Source organism: Rattus norvegicus, chromosome 8, assembly GCF_036323735.1.
Source record: "Rattus norvegicus strain BN/NHsdMcwi chromosome 8, GRCr8, whole genome shotgun sequence".
NCBI classification, from domain to species: Eukaryota; Metazoa; Chordata; class Mammalia; order Rodentia; family Muridae; genus Rattus; species Rattus norvegicus.
Window position 1 is genome coordinate 75,047,424 of NC_086026.1, and position 18,354 is coordinate 75,065,777.

Sequence of the window (18,354 nt, forward strand, 5' to 3'; positions counted from 1 at the left end):
AGTATTTATGAAATATTAGCATTAGAAACGTTTCTTTTTAAAAGTATCACCAGCTTTCTAATGTGAGGCCCCCATCTCATCGGTCACTTCTTTGGGCCTCAGTTTCTTATCTCTAAGATGGAGCCCTTAACTACAAGATACTCCTCTGTGTTAGAAAAGTTCAAACCAACCCTACAGGGGCTTTGAGAGTTTAGAAAACTGACTGGGTTTCTCTTCTGGAAAAAAACTGAGCTACAGCAGAATTCTAGAGCCAGATCCTGAAGGGAAGGAGGGAGAAAGAGGAATTCCTCTTTGCCAAAGGAAGGAGGAGACTTCAAGAGAAGTGTAGGAAGATTTGCCTGAGGGAAAAGTGTGGTAGAGGTATCTGATGAGCACAAGATTGTTACCACCTGGAGATGCTGGAAGCTGGAAGAATCTTGAAAACTGGGAAAGTGTGGCGCCTACCTCAGATTGTCAAGTGCCCGATTCCTGCAGAAGTCAGGGCCTGAACTAAACACTGGTACGAGTGTGGTGGCAATTCTGTGTTACCATTAAGTATAGGCAAGTAGCCCCAGGCCCAGGCCGCAGTAGGACTTCAACAATTACTTCCCAAATGGGTGAATATCACTGGCAAAGACCTCAGTTTACTTACCCGTGAGATGACAAGTTACTAGGGAGCCATAGCATACCTCTCACGCATGATGGAGCTAACTCAATTTGGCAGGTCCGCATCGGGAAGTTCCAAGGGACTAAGCCACTGTCCAAGGTCAAGGTTCCCAACTGGTACCGGGGACTGCAAACCAAGGCTTTTCCTGTGGACCCGCCTCTGAGTGCGGCCTCACGCCCCAAATCCCGCTTCTAAGACTTAAGTTCAGTGCTTTAAGTCGGGACAGTAGATCCCACCGGGAGACACCTGAGCCGAGCCCAATCCGCTCACCTCTCAGCCATGGCTGCTCAAGGATTGTCGGGGACTGTGGCTAGGATGTCCCAGTCCACATGAAGGAACTCATGGGCAGGGGCGCACGAAAGGACCCCAGTGCTCTGAGGGCTACTCCGGGCAGTCGGGGCCGCTACTGTTCCAGTGCGACTTCAGGTAGGTGCGAGGTTATTTTACAGGCTGCTGGCAGGAGACGCCCTGGTCAGCATTTATTTGGCAGGGGGAAAATCCGGCCCTAAGGCCGCGCCCCCGCCACCACTGGGTGGGAGTTTGGGCGACCCCGCCCTAGGCGTCAGCCGGCTCTTCCCTCCCCCACCCTGGGGTTCGGAATTGGAGCGAAAAAAGAGCGAGCCGTGAGAAGTCTTAAAAGCGGGGTGGCGGTAACGAACGGAACCTTTCTAGGTTAGTTGAGATACCCTTTCCTGAAGTTGAAAACCATTAGGTTCCCTTCACCTCCTCTTGGAGGTGACGCGGGCAGAGGGAGTGAGGGAATAGTTTGTATTCTAATTCCCACCAACTGGGCTGGAATCCTCAGGCCAGATGAGGGAAGTGATTTCCTCAAGGTCACTCAGCAAAACCACTCGGTGCCACGCTCCAGATCAGGTGTTTGCCGCCCTCCCCCTTCCCCGCCTTCACCCCCCCAGAACCCGGTCCCAGCCGCCACGCGCGAAGAGAAGTGCTGACCCGGACCGGACAAGAATTTGGGGCGAACGGTGTGCTCGCGACAGCCTACACCTCCACATCTGGGCATGAAACTGGGAGCCCCGTCGCCGCCGCCCTGGCTGGGGATGCAACGTGCGGGTCACCTCAAGCTCCACCCAGACCCGCGCGCGCGCGCGGCTCCTTTAAGAAAAGTTCTCTGAAAGAGTTCATCAAAGTTTAAAAACTTGTCTTGGAGAAGGGAGCGGTGGGGTGCGGAGAGCCGAGTGGCGGAGAGAACGGGAGAGGGGGTCGACCGAGGAAACGGAGACGGGAAAACGCCCGAGCTGAGGAAGGCAAAGAGGCCGGAGCGTCGCGGCCCGGGCCGGGGCGAGCCCGCAGTGGGCTGCGGGGATTGGCTGCGCGTTCCCCCGGAGACCGCGGGGCGGGGGAGGGGCGGGCCGGGCCCCAGCTGAGGCCGGTTCCGGCGCCCGCCCCCTCCCCCGGCGCCCGCCCCCCGCCGCCGCGAGCGCACTCGCGGGCCGCAGTGAAAAGCCGGAGGCGGCGGCCGCACGGGCTCCGCTCGGGTTCCCGGTGTCTTGCCCCTCCGGCCACCTCCCGCACCCGCCAAACTTAATGTGACCCCCTTCCTTTCTCCTTAGCCTGACGCGGCAGCAGCCGGTTTCCTCACGAGCCCGCACTCTCCTCAGGGGCGCACGGCTCGCCGTGCCCCTGCCCACCACGGGACCGACCGTCCCTCTCCCCTCTCCGCGTCCCCCTCACCATGAGCAACCTGAAGCCGGACGTCGAGCACTGCACGGGCGCGGGCACCGGCACCGGCACGGGCCCCAGCGGCCCGCTGGAGGAGGAGGTGGGTGTGCGGCCGCGGGACCCGGCGCGCGTGAGGTGCACGCGGAGGTGGGCGCGGGAGCAGGGCACGCGGGGCCACAGGGGGCGCGAGGTCGTGCGGGCCACCGCTCCTGGCGCCTTCCCGCCGCTGCCCTTCGCCCTGGGGAGGGGCAGCCCGTGTCCAGCGGGCGGGGGCGTGCGGCCTGGACTGGCCCGGCGGGGCCGGCATTGTCTCCCCGCCCTCTGGGGATCTAGGAGGGCGCGCGTCGGCCGCCATCCGCGTGTCCCCGTGGTGGGCTTCTGGCGCCGCGGGCGTCCTACGCCCGCTGCCCTCCTTCCCCACGCCGGGTCCGGCTTGCGCTTCGCCTGAGGCGCGCCTCCTGGGTGGCCTGGACCCCCGCCCGGGCTGGAAGGAGCTGAGAGGGATTATCCCGGTGGTCATGCAGGAGGCTTGCTCACCCTCCAGTCTTTCCACCTCGACCCCTCCCGGTGACCTTGGAGGCCTGGCCAGCCGCCCAGCGCCTAGGTTAGAGCTGTGGTCTCTGAGCAGGCGGGCTTTCCTCCCTGTCTCAGAACTTGGCTTCTTCAGAGAGTTGAACCGGCAATTTAATTAAAGTTGGAAAAGAGAGAACTTAGACTCATTGAGTGTTCCCTGTTCTTGCCCTTTGACCTAGTAGCCACACCAGTACCCCAAACTGGCTTGGGTGGGATCTTCCAAAGAGAGGTAACATAATCTTGTTCAACTGCCCTATTGCTGAAAAGGGGGCTATGAGACCGCGTCAAGGAATCACCAGTGCCTGTGGTTTCGTCGGCTGGTAAGGACGACGCACATGTGGAGGATAAAAAAACCCTTAAAGGTAGCAGCGAATGGAAGCTAGGCAGGCAGGCCGGCAGGCTGGCTGGCCGGCTGGCCCAACTGCTAGGGGTTCCATACTTCTAGGAAACGTATGCTGTGTCACTCCAAGGCTGAGAGACCCTTCCTGCCCCGCCCTGGCATACTTTTGCCCAGGAAACCGAGGGTCAGTTATCCAGCCCTAGCGCCCTTCCCCTTGGTCTGGGGTAGAAACCGCAGAGGCCCTGATGTTTCTTACTGGTTGTGCTAATGACCCGCTGTTGGGCTGGGCCAGCAAGAGGCCTGCTACCAGCTTTGGTGCACCAGTGGCATGACATCTTGATAATCTAGGTTTGGATCCCGGAACAAGGAGGCAGGGAATTATATGCAATGATTCACTCAAACGATGGAAAGTGGGAGGAGGGGGAACGCCTGGCGTCTCTGCTCGTAGTTCTGGAGTAGTAGCTGGTCTTGATTTCTGTTGGCTTTGTCCTTTTTGAGCCTTTGAGGGCCTTCACCCCATCCTGGTCTACCTGATTTTTAGACTCTCCTCTGAGAGTTGGGAGTGAGGAGTGTGTTGTTTGCTATTATTGTGTCTGCCATCCCAGCTTGTTTTCCCACCCCTTGTGCTGAAATTGAGGCAGGGCAAGTGATTTTCCTGAAGCTGTTTCAGGACCCCCAAATTCTGCATCTATTAAAAGGTTGACCCTCAGCAGGGACTTCACACTTAATGAAAGGCTGACCAGATCCTCAGCCCCACTGTTCTGGGGGAGGGAACTAGCCAGATGGCCACACGGAAGAGTTAGAAAAAGTGTGTGGGGCTTTGGTTACTTTTAAAAATTGTCTTTCTGGGAGAGAGGGCAGGCTATTCAAAAAGTAGAGCCACTGCTCTTTCCTCTAAGGGACTGGAGGTAGGCCTTGGTGGTTCAGAGTCCTGAGTGGTACCTGCAGAGGGACATGGGCTTGAATTTAGTATTTAGCAGAGTAATAAGCTGTAGGTCCTTATTTGGGCAGCATGTATATTAAAATAAGAATACAAGATAGATCAGCATGGGCTCTGTTAAAAGTGACGCAAAAACCATGAAGCATTTCAATTTGAAAGATAAAATAGAACTGGTAAAATAGGTAACTGGGTAAAGGTGTTTTGGTACCAAGCTTGACTATCTGCTCGGTGGAATCCTCATGGTGGAGAGAAAGAGAGAGAAGTAATTCTTGGAAGTTGTCCTCTAGTCCCCACAGAGTGCCCTAGCACTCGTTCTCCACCACGACCACATAAAAACAAATTAAAATAAGGGTATGGGGGATCTCCTGGTTCCCCTTGTCTGCTCTTGTCTGGTGAGAATAAGAGTCCCTTCCCTCAACAGCATTTTGATCAGTAACCCACGAACTCTCAGCTCCATCTCTTTCTGGTTGCTTGGCTGGAGCTTGTCTCCTTCAGTTTAGGTGGTCCCAAGCAGTCAGTTTTACAGTCCCTAAAAGGGTCATCCCAAAATACTGTTGGCATTGGTGATTTACGGCTGTGGCCAAAACTGGCTCTTCCCAATCATCTATTGATTAGCTATAGCAAGCCTGGAGAAGTAAAGGCTACAGTCTACCTTTAACACCTCACTTCCCAAGGATACCAGGTTGCAGAAGGATGTGTTTTCTTGGTTCTAGGAGGAATGAAGCCCTGGCTCAACTTGAACTGCTTTTGTATAGTCAGGTTTCCCTGCTTGCCGCCTGCTCTATGAGGATTCATCCACACTGTGAACCTCAGGTCCTTCTCAGGGATATAGATGAAAGGATTGCAGGCAGGGGTGGGAGTGAGGAGGACTTGCCTGGGAGTGGTGGTGGTGTCTACCAAGGTGACACTAGGAAGCTAGAGGTTAGCTCTCCCTGAGATGAGGGTGAGTAGGGTAGGAGGTTGCTAGTGAGTGAAAAGGACATTCCAAAATGTATGGCATACATCAAAGGGTGACTCCCAGGGCAGAGGCACGAGAAGCCTAGGTTCAAGGCTAGCTTGGCTCCAGAGAGTGAGGCCTTGTTTCAAAAGCAAAGCTTTTTTTTGAAGGGAGCAGCAGGGTCGTATGGATTATGGGTCCTCGCTGTTTATTTAGATAGCTGCTAGTATTTTGCTATGTGGAGAAATAGCAAAAGCTAAAGCCACATTATGAAAGGTCCGAGAACATGTGAAGTAGGGAGGAAATTGCCGCTTTCTTGCGCTTGAAATGTGTTAAAAGCTTTGAGACTCTTTGACAGTGGGAATTGAGGGAGAAGCTGAAGTTTCTGTTTAGTCGAAGGCTATACCCTCCTCCAGGTGGTCTTGATAGAGCACCAGATGTCGTTACATAGATCCTGAAAATCCTGCTTAGATTATAGTGATTCTCTTAGGTGGGGAGGTAGTGTCTATGGAGAGCAGTGTGTGGTATTTATTTATTGAGAGGGTCTTGCTACATGGCATAGGCTGTCTAGGATTGCTATCCTATCCTGAAACGATGTTGCTTAGTCATCATGACCTCAAATTCTTGATCCTCCTGCCTCAGCCTTCTGAACACTGGCTTTACTGTATTATTGGAATTACAGGTGTGTGCTACTAGTCAATGTTACTTAAAGCTACTTTATTGCCGTATGATTGACACTGATGAAGCTACATTTATTCAACATGTAATTTGATGAGTTTGGAGACTTGTCCATAGTTACTTTTTGTATTTGTTTTGGTTTTTTTTTTTTTTTTTTTTTTTTTTTTTTTTGGTGCTAAGGATTAATCCCCAAGGCATCACTGATGCTAACTAAGCAAGCAAGTGGTCTGTCATTGAGCAGAATCCTAGCCCCCTACAGTAACTTTATTTTTAGAGGCCTAACTGGCCTAGAACTTGATCTGCCTCTGCCTCCCAGGTGCTGGGATTAACCTACAGTAATTTTTAATTACAAAGCATCCTTAAGTCATCGAAGTGTGGTATTTGGATTCTTGAATTGAAGGTATAAGTTTCTAAGACTGAAAGAAGTTAGTTTGTTTTTAAGACAGGGTCTCACTACCTAGCCCTGGATGACCTGAAACTTAACAGAGTTCCTCTTGATTCTGCTTCCCCAATGCTGGGATTAAAGGCATGTGCTATCACTCCCAGATTGTAAAGTTTTCTGTTAACCTAATTGTAAAGTGTAGAAAGTCAGGAGTAGTGGTAGTCAGTGTATCTATAATTGGACCTATGACTGTTACCCTTCCTTCCCACAGTAGCTGGGATGAGAGGATGTATCCTCACCGGGTGACAGGCCCCTTTGAGAAGTTAGAGCTTAACTCTCCTCTCGGAGGTGTGAGGTAGGACGATATCAGGCCTGCAGTGATGGACAGGCCAAGGTTAGTCTAAATGAATGCAAAGGAATTCTAGAGTCCAGTGTATGACATGGGCATCTTCCCCTCTTTTTTTCCTTCAAATTTTAGTTTTTAGTTCTGTCTAGGATATGTGTGTGTTAGTGTATGTAAGTGCAATGCTCTTGTAGGCCATAAGGAAGCACCAGGTCTCCTGGGACTTCAGTTATAGGTGGATTCTGGTACCTAATTGAACTTAGGTACCATGCAAGCCCAGTAAGGGCTTTTAACTACCAAACCATCTCTCTAGTCCTCCATTTCCCTTTTCTTTTCCTTGACATCAGAAACATTTTGAAGATGAGTGTGGATGGGTCATGCCTGTGATTCTAGCTCTGAAGAGGTTGAGACAAAAAGACAGTCTTAAGTTCAAGGCTATTCTGAATTACATAGGAATTTTAAGCCAGGGAGGACTACAGAACAAAAGCCTGTCTCGATACACACATCCAAACCCACCAAACAAAGCTGGATATGGTGTTGAATGCTTCAAATCCCAGCGTTTGGGAAGGAGCAGGAGGGATGGGACTTCAAGGTCATTAGCTATATTATAAGTCTTGTTGTGAAGAGACACCATGACCAAGGCAACTTTTTTTTTTTAAAGATTTATTTATTTATTTTGTATATGAGTACACTGTTGCTGTCTTCAGACACACCAGAAGAAGGCATCGGATCCCTTTACAGATGGTTGTGAGCCACCATGTGGTTGCTGGGATTTGAACTCAGGACCTCTGGAAGAGCAGTCAGTGCTCTTAACCACTGAGCCATCTCTCCAGCCCAAGGCAACTCTTACAAAAGAGAAAGGAAAGCATTTTAATCAGGGGCTTGTTTACAGTTTCAGATAATGGGAAGTATGGCAGGAGGCATGGTGCTAGAAAAATACTTGAGAGCCACATCCTGATCCAAAGGCAGAGACACACAGACACTTAAGCTCAGCGTGGGCTTTTGAAACCCCAGAGCCCACCCCCAGTGACACACTTCCTCCAAGAAGGCCACATCCCCTAATCCTTTCAAAGAGTGCCACTTCCTGGTGGCTAAGCATTCAAATATATGAGCCTATGGGAGCCATTCTTATTCAAACCACTACAGCTGGATTACCCTGGGCTACCTGAAGAGACCTTTTCTCTCTCCAAAAAGGCTAGGCTTATTTTGCTGCACATCTCTAATCCCAGCACTTGGGAGGTAGAGGCAGGCAGTCTGCATAGTGAGTTCCAGGCCAACCAGGGCTAAATAAGAGAAAAAAGAAAGGAAAAGAAAAAGCAAACCACAGAAAAACATAACAAACCATCCACCCCAACCACCAACATAAACCTACACACAGCTTGGTGCTTGTCTGAAGCTCTCCAATGAGGGAGGAAGTCTTCTATATTTCTAGGCACTTACATGGAAGCATGGCCCAGGCAAATGGATCCAGGAGGAATCTGTGAAGAGGTCAGTCTCCTCCGCTCTTTAGGGGCTGTGTGGATGTATCTGTCTTCTCTGCTCGATGAAGAGGCTGCATTGCTAGTAGTAAGTAAACTTGTCTGTAGTGTATGCCTTAGGCATTGTGCTGAGTATCCATCTTAGTTCTTCCTCTTATAGTAGCACTGCAGAGTCCTTACATTAAACAGAGACCAGAGGCTTGCTTTCTCAGGGCTGGAGTCAGTGCTTAACCACACACTGCACCTCTTCTGTTTTACATTAGGGTTGGTGAGATGTGGTAGTGTGAAGGGGGAAAAATGTAATCAGTTTCTGGCTTTCCTCGTACCTGTGGTCAAACCCAGGCCTCTGTGCTTGCTACTCAGATATTCTACGTCTGAGATTCTACACTTGCAGCCCCGGAGAAAAGGAATATGCTTTTGTTTTGAGACAGGGTCCTTGGCTTAATAGTACTAGAACTTGCTAAGTAGACCACATTAGACCGGGTCAACCTCAAACTCACAGAGATCTGCCTGCCAATGCTTGAGTGCTGGGATTAAAGTGTCACCGTGCCCAGCTGCAACCAAAAAATGTGAGGGTTGAGTTCTGGGTCCCCAAAGTAGACGGTACCTAGTGATTGAGTCAGGCTGTCTGTTGTAGTCTGGTGCCAACCTAAGACCTGGCCGTGGATGATGAGTAATGGCCTCCAGACAAAAGCTTTATTTTATCATACACGTTCAGAATTGCCATTGTCTGGGAATTACGAAAATGACTCGGTTATATTTAAGTTCTCTACAGGAGTCCTAAGCCTTAGTCATCTATAAATGGGGCTGATTGTTTCCATACCTCATTTCCACAGACCACTGTGAACGCCTTAATTAAAGAAATGAACAGTTTTGCTCTCAAGTGACTACCGCCATTCTAGAGACATTTTCTTGGGATTCCATCTCTTCTCTATATGTAGGCATCCTGGCTGGTTTGCTCCATAGAGAGTCAGCTATTGAGTCCCATTCAGTATTTGAACATGCTGGTTCTCCAGCCTCCTGTCTTCTGGATTGGTATTGCTAAATTCCATGTTAGGGTCACAGCAGGGTCTGGGGGTGCTGCCTTTTCTTTGTTTTAAGCCATTTATCCCATTGGGTCCTGGACCAGATGGAGAGGAGGGAGAGTCAGTCCCTGGTTCAGGGCTATCCGGAATGGAGCTCCATGTGAGCTATGATCTGACTATGCCCACCCTTTGCCATATGAATGCTTAGTCACCAGGGAGTAGAACTCTGATTGGATCAAAAGGATTAGGAGATGCATGTTCCTGTTGGAGGGAGCGTATCACTGGGGGTGAGCTTTGAGGTTTTCAAAAGCCCACATCCAGTCCAGTGTTTGTCTTTTGTAATCTGTGGATGAGGATGTAGCGCTCAGCTATTGCCTCAGTGCCATACGTGTTCCCACGATGGTGAACTAAACCTCTGAAACTGCAAGCAAGCTCCTCATGAAAATGTTTTCTTTAATAAGTGTTCCCTTGATCATGGTGTCTCTTCTCAGAAATAGGAAAATGACTAAGACGCCAGGCATGAAAGCAAGTGATATCATGATAGCCCATCACACAAGGCGAATGGGGAGGAAGGTGGACTTGTGAGAGTTCTTTAATGCTGGGAATGCCTCTGGGTGTGCCCTCTGTTTCACCTGGAGCCACATGGCCATCACATCTGCCGCCAGCATCCTCCTGTAGCACCAACTCTGCACAGCGTGGCATTTCTTGTCAGCTTTAGTTTTCTAAATGAGACATAGGTCAGTGCGCATGACAGGCTTTGACTGATTGTGTTCATAAAACATGAAGCCTTCTCCTGAGGCAAGGAACAGCTTAAGAGGATGAAGCCTGAAGCCTTACTCAGTACTTTACTTACTCAGCTCTGTTTCTCCCCTTAGATCACTTGCTGGTAGTCCCCAGTCTCTGTTCTTCCCACTCCTATACACAGTCAATACTTTAGGGTATATTTTACAGCCTGGAGGGTAAGAGCCCCAAATTTTCCAAGCATCTTGAACTTTAACCTCCAGCTCTTGTCTTCAGGCTATCTAATCCCAGAGCTGGCTTGTCTGTAAAAAACGGGAGCCCATACCTGCCTGTTTCATCTGCTATCTCAAAAGGGGTGTCAAGCGTACGAGCCAGTGATTGGTTTGTATGAACAAATGTAACTACAAAGTGTGGTTCAGAATACAACCTCACAGCCAACCTCTGATGACATGTAATTGGGGGCTGGAGTTTGCTGGGCAGTCACAATGATGGGACAGACACTGAGGTCTGGGACTTTCTACCTGGTCTGATTTAGCGATAATGATCAAAAGCTTTGGGATAAGGTGTCATGTGATCAAGAACTACCTAGAAAACCATATGGTTGTTGTGTTAGGGAGCCACTGAGCCAGAGTACTGGACTCCAGGGAGCCCGTGTCTCTAGGTTCATAGCCACTGCTTACCACAGTGCTGCTTGCTCTTTCCCTGTGCCCACGATTAGTGCCTTATAAGTCCTGGGTCTGCAGGCCATGTTGCTAACATTCCATCCACCCCGCGTCAAGTGGCCCTATACAGAGCCTTCTTTCCCTGGGAGGGGTGAGATTTAACTTGCTGTGCCAAGACCAAGCCTAGGACCCAAGCAGAATCCTACTTCACCCTCAAGCACATCAAAGAAAAGGTGGCCCCTGAGATCCGACTGATTGCCCTGAGGTTCCTACCTGGCAACCTCAGCATTGGTCCAGCGGTGACCCACCCCCTTCATAGTCCTGGGCCCAAGGTGGCCTAAAGGCACACCACCTAGCTTTTGCCTTACTCACAGGATTTGTCTGTCCTTTATGTGCCACCCTTTGCTTTCTTGTGGGCAGAAGCACCGAGGCTCTCAGGAGAGCATTGCTCCCGTCTTACCCTGAGTAGTTAGTGTTTTGAGATAGTCTCTGTGTAAACCCAGCTGTCCTGGAACTCTGTAGATCAGGCTGGCTTGCCTCTGCCTGGGAGCTGGGAATAAAGCTGTGTGCCACCACACCTGGCCCTTACTCTGAGTCTCCATGACCTTCGAGGAGTCCAGGAGTGGTTCGTTCTTCATGGCTCATTCTGCAGTGTATGCACAAAGAAAGTCTGGTAACGTAAGTGCAGTAGTACATACCTGTCATCTCTGCTTTGAGAGGTTGACAGGGGAGAATTGTTTAGGCAGCTAGGTTCAGTGCCTTCCTGGGACAAATGGTGACAGATCATCTAGAAAGGAAGAAGGAAAAATTTGGGTTTTTATACTGTTGGAATTGTGAGGGGAGCTGTTCTTTATAGCAGAGACAGGCCTGCAGCCACTTGTCCTTTGGCAGTAAGTAGAGCCTGAGACTTCACCCTAGGCCTCCTGATAACTAGTTTAAGGCTTTTTTTCTTGCATTTCTCTAAGTCTTGTTGGCAGTTGTCTTACGGTCAGGAAGTGAAGCCTGAATCCAGTTTCTTGCTTCAGTGGAGTCTCCCTTGCAGTGATCACTTCACATCCCAGGATTATAGCATCTCTATAGGATGTTTTTGTGTCAGGAAAACTTTATATGTAGACAGAGGGTGTGTGCCTGTGCGTTCCACTGATTGACTAACACCTATCCAGAAAGAAATAGAGGAAGACGGTGTTACTCACATAGAGGACAGAGATGGCAGTCTTCGGTTTTACCTCCCACCTCATTTGTTTGTGAGACAGTGTTGTGACTCTGTGAGTCTGTCTGGCTTAGAACCTGCTATGTACACCAGGCAGGTCTGTAACTCTGCCTTCCCCACTTCTGGGATCAAAGGTTCTATCAGACCCAGCTTTGGACCGTCTTAGAACTCCGAGTCTAGTCTCAAAATCTCATGGCTATTCTCTTGCCTCAGCCTCCAGAGTGTTGGTGTTACAGGTGTGAGCCACATTGGCTTGCCTGCTCCTTTTACCTCTTTAAAGCCGGTCTGTTTAGGACTAACCACAGCATCACCCTCCCTCACCCACCCTGGTGATCTTTAAGGTACTGTTTCTCTCTCCTTTGGTCAGAGCTGAAAGCAGCTTGTCTGGGGATGGGGGGGTGGGGTGGGGGGTGGGAATAAGGCTGCTTCACACTGGGGCCTAAACAGACTGACCTAGTAAGATCAGAGTCTGGAGAGGGGGCATCGACTCATGAGCCAAGCACTTGGGGACCTTAAAGCTACTTTTTACTTGTGCAATGGCTGCTAGCAGCTCACTGGACCCCTGGGTCCTGGTTTTCTCATCTAAAAATACAGTGTCTTCCAGCTCAAATATTCTTTATTTGGGTTACTACTGAGAACTCAGAATAGGGGAAGGATGTGGGAAGGGCTTACAGGAGTCTTGTTTTTCCCAGTTTGGATTTCCCTCCTCTCCCCTCCCCCTCCTAAGTAGTGTTTTCCATCCAGAGGACTCCAGGAGCCCTAGCTCCCGCCGTGAGTGGGCGGGACTTGAGAGAGAGTCACTGGAACGTTGACGGAATGGATGGTTAGGCAGCAGTCCCTTTCCAGTTTGAATTCTATCTTTAAGAGATGCTAAAAGACTTCTGGAGAAAACTCAGTAGGAGAGCTCTTGGCTTGCTGGACCAAGACTTGGGTTCACTCTCTAGGGCTGCAAATAGACTACACCAAACAAACAACAACAACAAAAAAGATTTAGAGAATTAATTTTCTTTTATTTTTTTCCCTTTTCAAAAATTATCTTTCAGTTTTTACTTTTTGGTTTGTGTGGGTGGGTCACAACGTGTGAGACACCGGCGGGAGCCACTTGCCTTCCCTTTGTTGAGGCAAGGTTTGATTTCTATTGTTTCTATGTCCCTGCGTCTTCAGGCCTGCTATCCCATAAGCTGTAGGGCTGTTTTGCTGTCTCCTGATATACAGCACTGGGTTCTGGAGGTTGACTTTAGATCACTAGCACTTTTAGCCACTGAACTGGCTTCTAGACCCTCTGGTCATTTTGGTTTCTTGACAGCATCTCACTGTAGTCCAGACCCTCCTCCTCTACCTCCTAAGTACTGAGATTTCCAGTGTGGTGGTGCATGCCTTCTAGCCTCTTTCCTTTCTTTCTTTCTTTTTTTTTTTTTTTTGGTTCTTTTTTTTTTTTTTTCGGAGCTGGGGACGGAACCCAGGGCCTTGCGCTTCCTAGGCAAGTGCTCTACCACTGAGCTAAATCCCCAACCCCTCTTTCTTTTTTTTTTAAAGATTTATTTATTTATTATATATAACTACACTGTAGCTGTCTTCAGATACAACAGAAGAGGGCATCAGATCCCATTACAGATGGCAGTGAGCCACCGTGTGGGTGCTGGGATTTGAATTCAGGACCTCTGGAAGAGCAGTCAGTGCTCTTAACCACTGAGCCATCTCTCCAGCCCACCTCTTTCCTTTCTTGATTTTATCTCTTTTGTAGGATATTTTTATTGCCAAAGTCAAAAGTTTTCCTGTGCGTACCTTCTCCCTGAGTCCTATCCTAGTGGCAGGATTTATGCCAGGCAAGCTCTGATGTTCTTTAGCAATATTTCTAGGGAAGTGATCCTTGAGGTCCTGTCTTGGCTCTTCTATGGCTGGGGTTTGAGGAAGGCTGTGGTTGTCCTTCAGAGGAGTTAAAGGGTAAGAGGGTTTAACGGCCATGGGTGTCACATTGTTGTTGAAAGCAGTGTTTACCCTTTCCATCGATAATAAAATCTGGCATTTATGGAGCCCATCCTCTTAGCCACAGTAATTGAGCAGCGAGCATTTAGTGCTTGGTATGAAGGAGGTCTTTCTGGGTGTAAAAAGCTGTGTAGAATAGAAACTGAACACAGTGGTACAGTTGGGAGGTGGAAGCAGGCGGTCAGGAATTCAAGGTCATCTTCAGCCACGTGGGGCGGCAGAGACCAATTTGGAGTTCGTGGGACCCCATCTCAGAAAACAAAACAAAAAGTAAGACTGGGATATTTCTCCCAATCCTGAACAATGTCAGCTCTGTCCCACTTACATAGAAGACATAGACTTAGTGAGCTGCTGGGTCCCCATCCTGAGGATAAGTTCTCTAATGAAGAGGACCTCCCACTCCCATTTTAGAACCCTGTGTGATCTCCAAGAGGAGGGAAGTCTAAGCAGTTGCTGTTTGAGCCATGACCTTTAGGCTGCCTCCAGTATCTTCCCAACCATGTCTTACCTAGAAGTCACTAGTACTTTGTTTCTGAAAGCTTGTTTAATTTTTTTTCTTCCTTTCTTTTGTTTGTTTGGTATTTTTGTTTGTTTTGTTTTTGTTTGTTTTGGAGACAGGATCTCTTCGTGTATAGCCTCAGCTGTCCTGGAACTCACTCTGTAAACCAGGCTGGGATGAGATCCTGTTGCCTCTGCTTCCAGAGTATTAGGATTAAAGGCATATGCCACCACCAACTGGTTCTTCTTTTTAGAAGATGTATGTATGTATGTATGTATGTATGTATGTATGTATGCATGCATGCATGTATGTATGCATGTATGTATGCATGTATGTATGTGTATGTGTGTATGTATGTATGTATGTATGTATGTATGTGTGTGTGTGTATGGATGTTTTGTCTTCATCTACTTTTGCATTTGCAGACCAGAAGAAGGTACAGAATCCCGTGGGACTACAGCTATAGACAATAGTGAGCCGTTGTGAATTGAACTCGGGACCTCTGGAAGAACAGTCAGTGCTCTCAACTGTGGAGCCCTCTCTCCAGCCCCTTTTGTCTCTTTAAACAACTGTGAGTTTATTTGAAGGAAGATTTTCATTGACCCTTAGGTGTGAATGGACTCATTAGAGCCCTTCTTATTATTTCTCTCCAGAAAGTGAACCCTAGCCAGACTTAGGGGTGCACACCTGTTATATACAGTACTTAGGAAATCGAAGCAAGAAGATCCAGGATTTAGATTTATGATACCCTGTCTCAAAAACAAATGGGCTGGAGAGGTGACTCGGCAGGTAAGAGCACTGACTGCTCTTCAGAGGTCCTGAGTTCAATTCCCAGCAACCATATGGTGGCTCACAACCATCCGTAATGGGATCTGATGCCTTCTTCTGGGGTGTCTGAAGATAGGAACCGTGTATTTACATAAATTAAATAAATCTTTTTAAAAAAAACAAACAAAATAACAACTTCACTTGTTACATACAACATGGAGAAGACACCCACCCTCTGAGCCTGGGTCTCCTGTCCCATGCCATTAGGCAATGTGGTCAAGAATCTCCCTTTACAGGCATGGTGGCACATCATGCCTTTAATCAAAGCACTCTGGAGACAGGCAGGCAGATCTCTAAGTTCAAGGCCAGTGTGGTCCACAGAGTTAGTTTCAGGACAGCTAGAGTGACACAACCCTGTTTCAAAAAAAATAAAACAAAATCTCCCATTGAATCTGTTTACCAGGAGGATGAGTTTCCACCATGTAGATTTTAAGATGGGAACTGCCCTGGCCCTGTGCCTGTGCATACTGAGTACGAGGCTGACACTGGTTGGACAGAAAGAGCCTAGGAGAAGGCCCTTCTCTCTGAGGGACAGTAAAGACCTAGAGAGTCCCAAGAAGTTGGACATCCAACTACAGCCTGTGGTGTGACATAGCAAGTGGAAGCTGGACTTCTGCTGCACTCCCAGCCTCTGTAGAACAGAGATAGGTCGTAAGGCTTGTGTAAGGGAAGAGCAGCTTTGGGAGTTCCCCGGTCTCTGGCCCTTGGTAGCTGACAGGTAAGAGGTAAATCATTTCATGCTCTTTGTTGACCGTTATATGTGTGCTAGAGTAAGGAGAACTCTCTTGGTCTTGATGTCTGTGTTGTATAGATTGTTGAATAGATTGAAACATTCAGAAAGATGAAGTAACTTCCCTGGGCCACAGCCTAAAGATGAGATCCATTCTCTGCTCCAAGAGATCCTGTTCTCTTGGCTGTTCATAGTGTCATTTTGCCTTGCTGGTCTCTGGCTAAGTTTCTTTAGAGGAACTGAATATGGAGAGAGAGATCTTGAGTGACAGGGCCTTAGTAGATGCTTTGAAAGGTGGACACGTTTTGAGGCTTATTCTTGTCTCTAAGGCTTTGTGTAGGTGGCTTGCTAGAACAGCTCCGACTGGTGGGGCTTCCCTATGTAGCCCTCCCAAGGGTACCAAGGGCCACAGCAGGACTCCAGGGCAGCGGATGGGAACTGAGAAAACCCAGCCAAAAGGATGGATGCTGATGAGTGAGAACGAGGCCGGAGCAGCTGCTCTGAGATGAAGACCTGGGGTGCATGGGGTTGTGTGGAGTCTGATGGTGGAAGCAGTCCACCATCTGTGGACTGCTGTCCAGCCTGTTGAGCTCATACCTCCCTCTACCTTTAGTTTGCTACTTTCTGTGTTTTCCTATCATCTGTAATAAAAAGCTTGAGAAAGGAGGAGACCCAGCTATGGGCCTTAGAGTGCAACTTCTCCAGGGGGTTGCTGTAGGCACAGACCAGTCTTGAGTGCCTGGGTCTCACTCAGCGCTGTTCCTTGGTGAGCCAAGTTGCTTGCAAAGCTGATAGTGGTGACATATGCCTACAATCCCAATTCTTGGGGAGGTGACAAGAAGGCTGTGAGCTTGAAGTCAAATTAAGCTACACTTGAATTCAGGGTCAGTCCTAAGTACATACTAAGACCCAGCTCAGGGAAATGAAAAGGGGTGTTGTGTTGGTGGTGCACTCCTTTAGTCCCGGAAGCAGAGGCAGGTGGATCTCTGAGTTCAAGACCAGTGTGGTCTACGTAGAGAGTCCAGGACAGCCAGTGCTACACACAGAAACCCTGTCTATGAAAACAAATATCAACAATAACAAAAAATAAAATAAAAAACAAGTTATTGATCCTTTCTTTTTTAAAAAAAAAAGATTTATTTTTTATATACGAGTACACTGTTGCTGTCTTCAGACAACATGGGATCCCATTACAGATGGTTGTGAGCCACCATGTGGTTGCTGGGATTTGAACTCAGGACCTCTGGAAGAGCAGTCAGTGCTCTTAACCACTGAGCCATCTCTCCAGCCCCTATTGATCCTTTCTTACTGCCTCTCTCTTAACAAGGGAGATAAAAGGATGTAATTGGCTGGGATAGAGTGCTCAGGTTAGACTTCCTGTGACCTGGTCAGACTTTCCGTGACTTAGCCCCTAGACTTGGCTTCAGCAGAGGGCCTGTGGCTTGTAGATGGGACCAGTCACCTAATCCATACCTGCTTTGTTTCTGTCAGGATAGTCAGGCACATGCAGGGAACCACACTGTTGCCTTTGAGGAGGTTTAGAACACAGGCGATGGAAACCAGAGGGAGCAGGCCAGAGAAGCTTGGAGATGAGGAAAGATCCCAGAGCTCATGCCCCATTCCCACACCAAGCAGGAAACTTAGTGCTGAGAACTTGCTATTTAAGGGGCCTCTGGGGAGGTCTGGCCAAAGAGCCGTTTGAGGGAGGGATTAAAATTAGCCTGAGCTGAGATAGGCATGCTCTGGAGAGGGCTGAGGCGGAAGTTTCTGTGGTGCTGCTCTGGGGAAGACAAGATGACTACTGTGCCCCCTTCAGTAGGCAGCTTGCACTCAGAATCCCATCTGGTGGGACAGACCCTATCTGCACTGAGGTCCTATATTTCCTGGTGCCCCAAAGCCAGGCTATGTAGCAGAGAGACTTGGATTTTGAGTCAGTGGTCCTCTCTGTGACCTTGGGTGAGTCACTTGCCTGGGATTTACTTGTACACTTTTCCCCCAGGTTTTTCAAGACAGGGCTTCCCTATGTAGCCCTGGCTGGCCTTGAGTTCTCTCTGTAGGACCAGGCTTGCCTTGAACTCAGAGACCCTCCCTCCTGCCTCTGCCTCCAGAGTACTGGGATTAAAGGCATTTGCCACCACCACCTGGCTATCCTGTTTGTTTTAAATAATTTTTTTAGATATATTTTATATGTCTGTATTTGTGTATGGTGCTCTCAAAAGCCAGAAGAGGGCATTAGGTCTTCTGGCATTGGGCTACAGAAGGTTGTAAGCTGTCAGGTGGGTGCTGTGAACCATTCCCAAGTAATCTACAAAATACCAAGTGCTCTTAACTGCTGAGCCTGGCAAGATGTGTTTTGATCTTCCTGGTTCTGCCTCTTCAGTGGTGCCATAATAAACTTGGTGCTGGCTTTACAGTGTGTGTGTGTGTGTGTGTGTGTGTGTGTGTGTGTGTGTGTCCACCTATGTTTACCAGTATGCCACAGGTGCATGGGGGTGGGGGGAGTAAGGGGGTGGACAACTTATTCCAGAGATGAAACTCAAGTTATCAGCCTTGGCAGCAAGGGTGACTTTTTGACAGCTCTTGAATACATGTACAGCGCTGGTAAGATGGATGGTTCCACACTTACAGGCACTGTTATTGCAGAGAAAAGAACTAGGATCAGTTCCCAGTGTCCAT

The 18,354-nt window shown here is 48.8% G+C and overlaps 1 protein-coding gene across 2 annotated transcripts in view; it reads left to right on the plus strand.

Moving 5' to 3' along the window:
* Positions 1-735: 735 nt before the first annotated feature.
* Rbpms2 (RNA binding protein, mRNA processing factor 2) overlaps positions 736-18,354 on the plus strand; it is a 31,235-nt gene continuing 13,616 nt past the window's right edge. The window contains exons 1-2 of one of the 2 annotated variants that reach the window (XM_006243274.5): positions 736-1,072; positions 2,218-2,426. In XM_006243274.5, the coding sequence (XP_006243336.1) occupies positions 2,340-2,426 (87 nt within the window). In that variant the 5' untranslated portion in view covers positions 736-1,072; positions 2,218-2,339. Of the gene's footprint in view, positions 1,073-1,296; positions 1,319-2,217; positions 2,427-18,354 lie in introns of those variants that run through there. The other variant, NM_001173426.1, reaches the window with a different exon arrangement.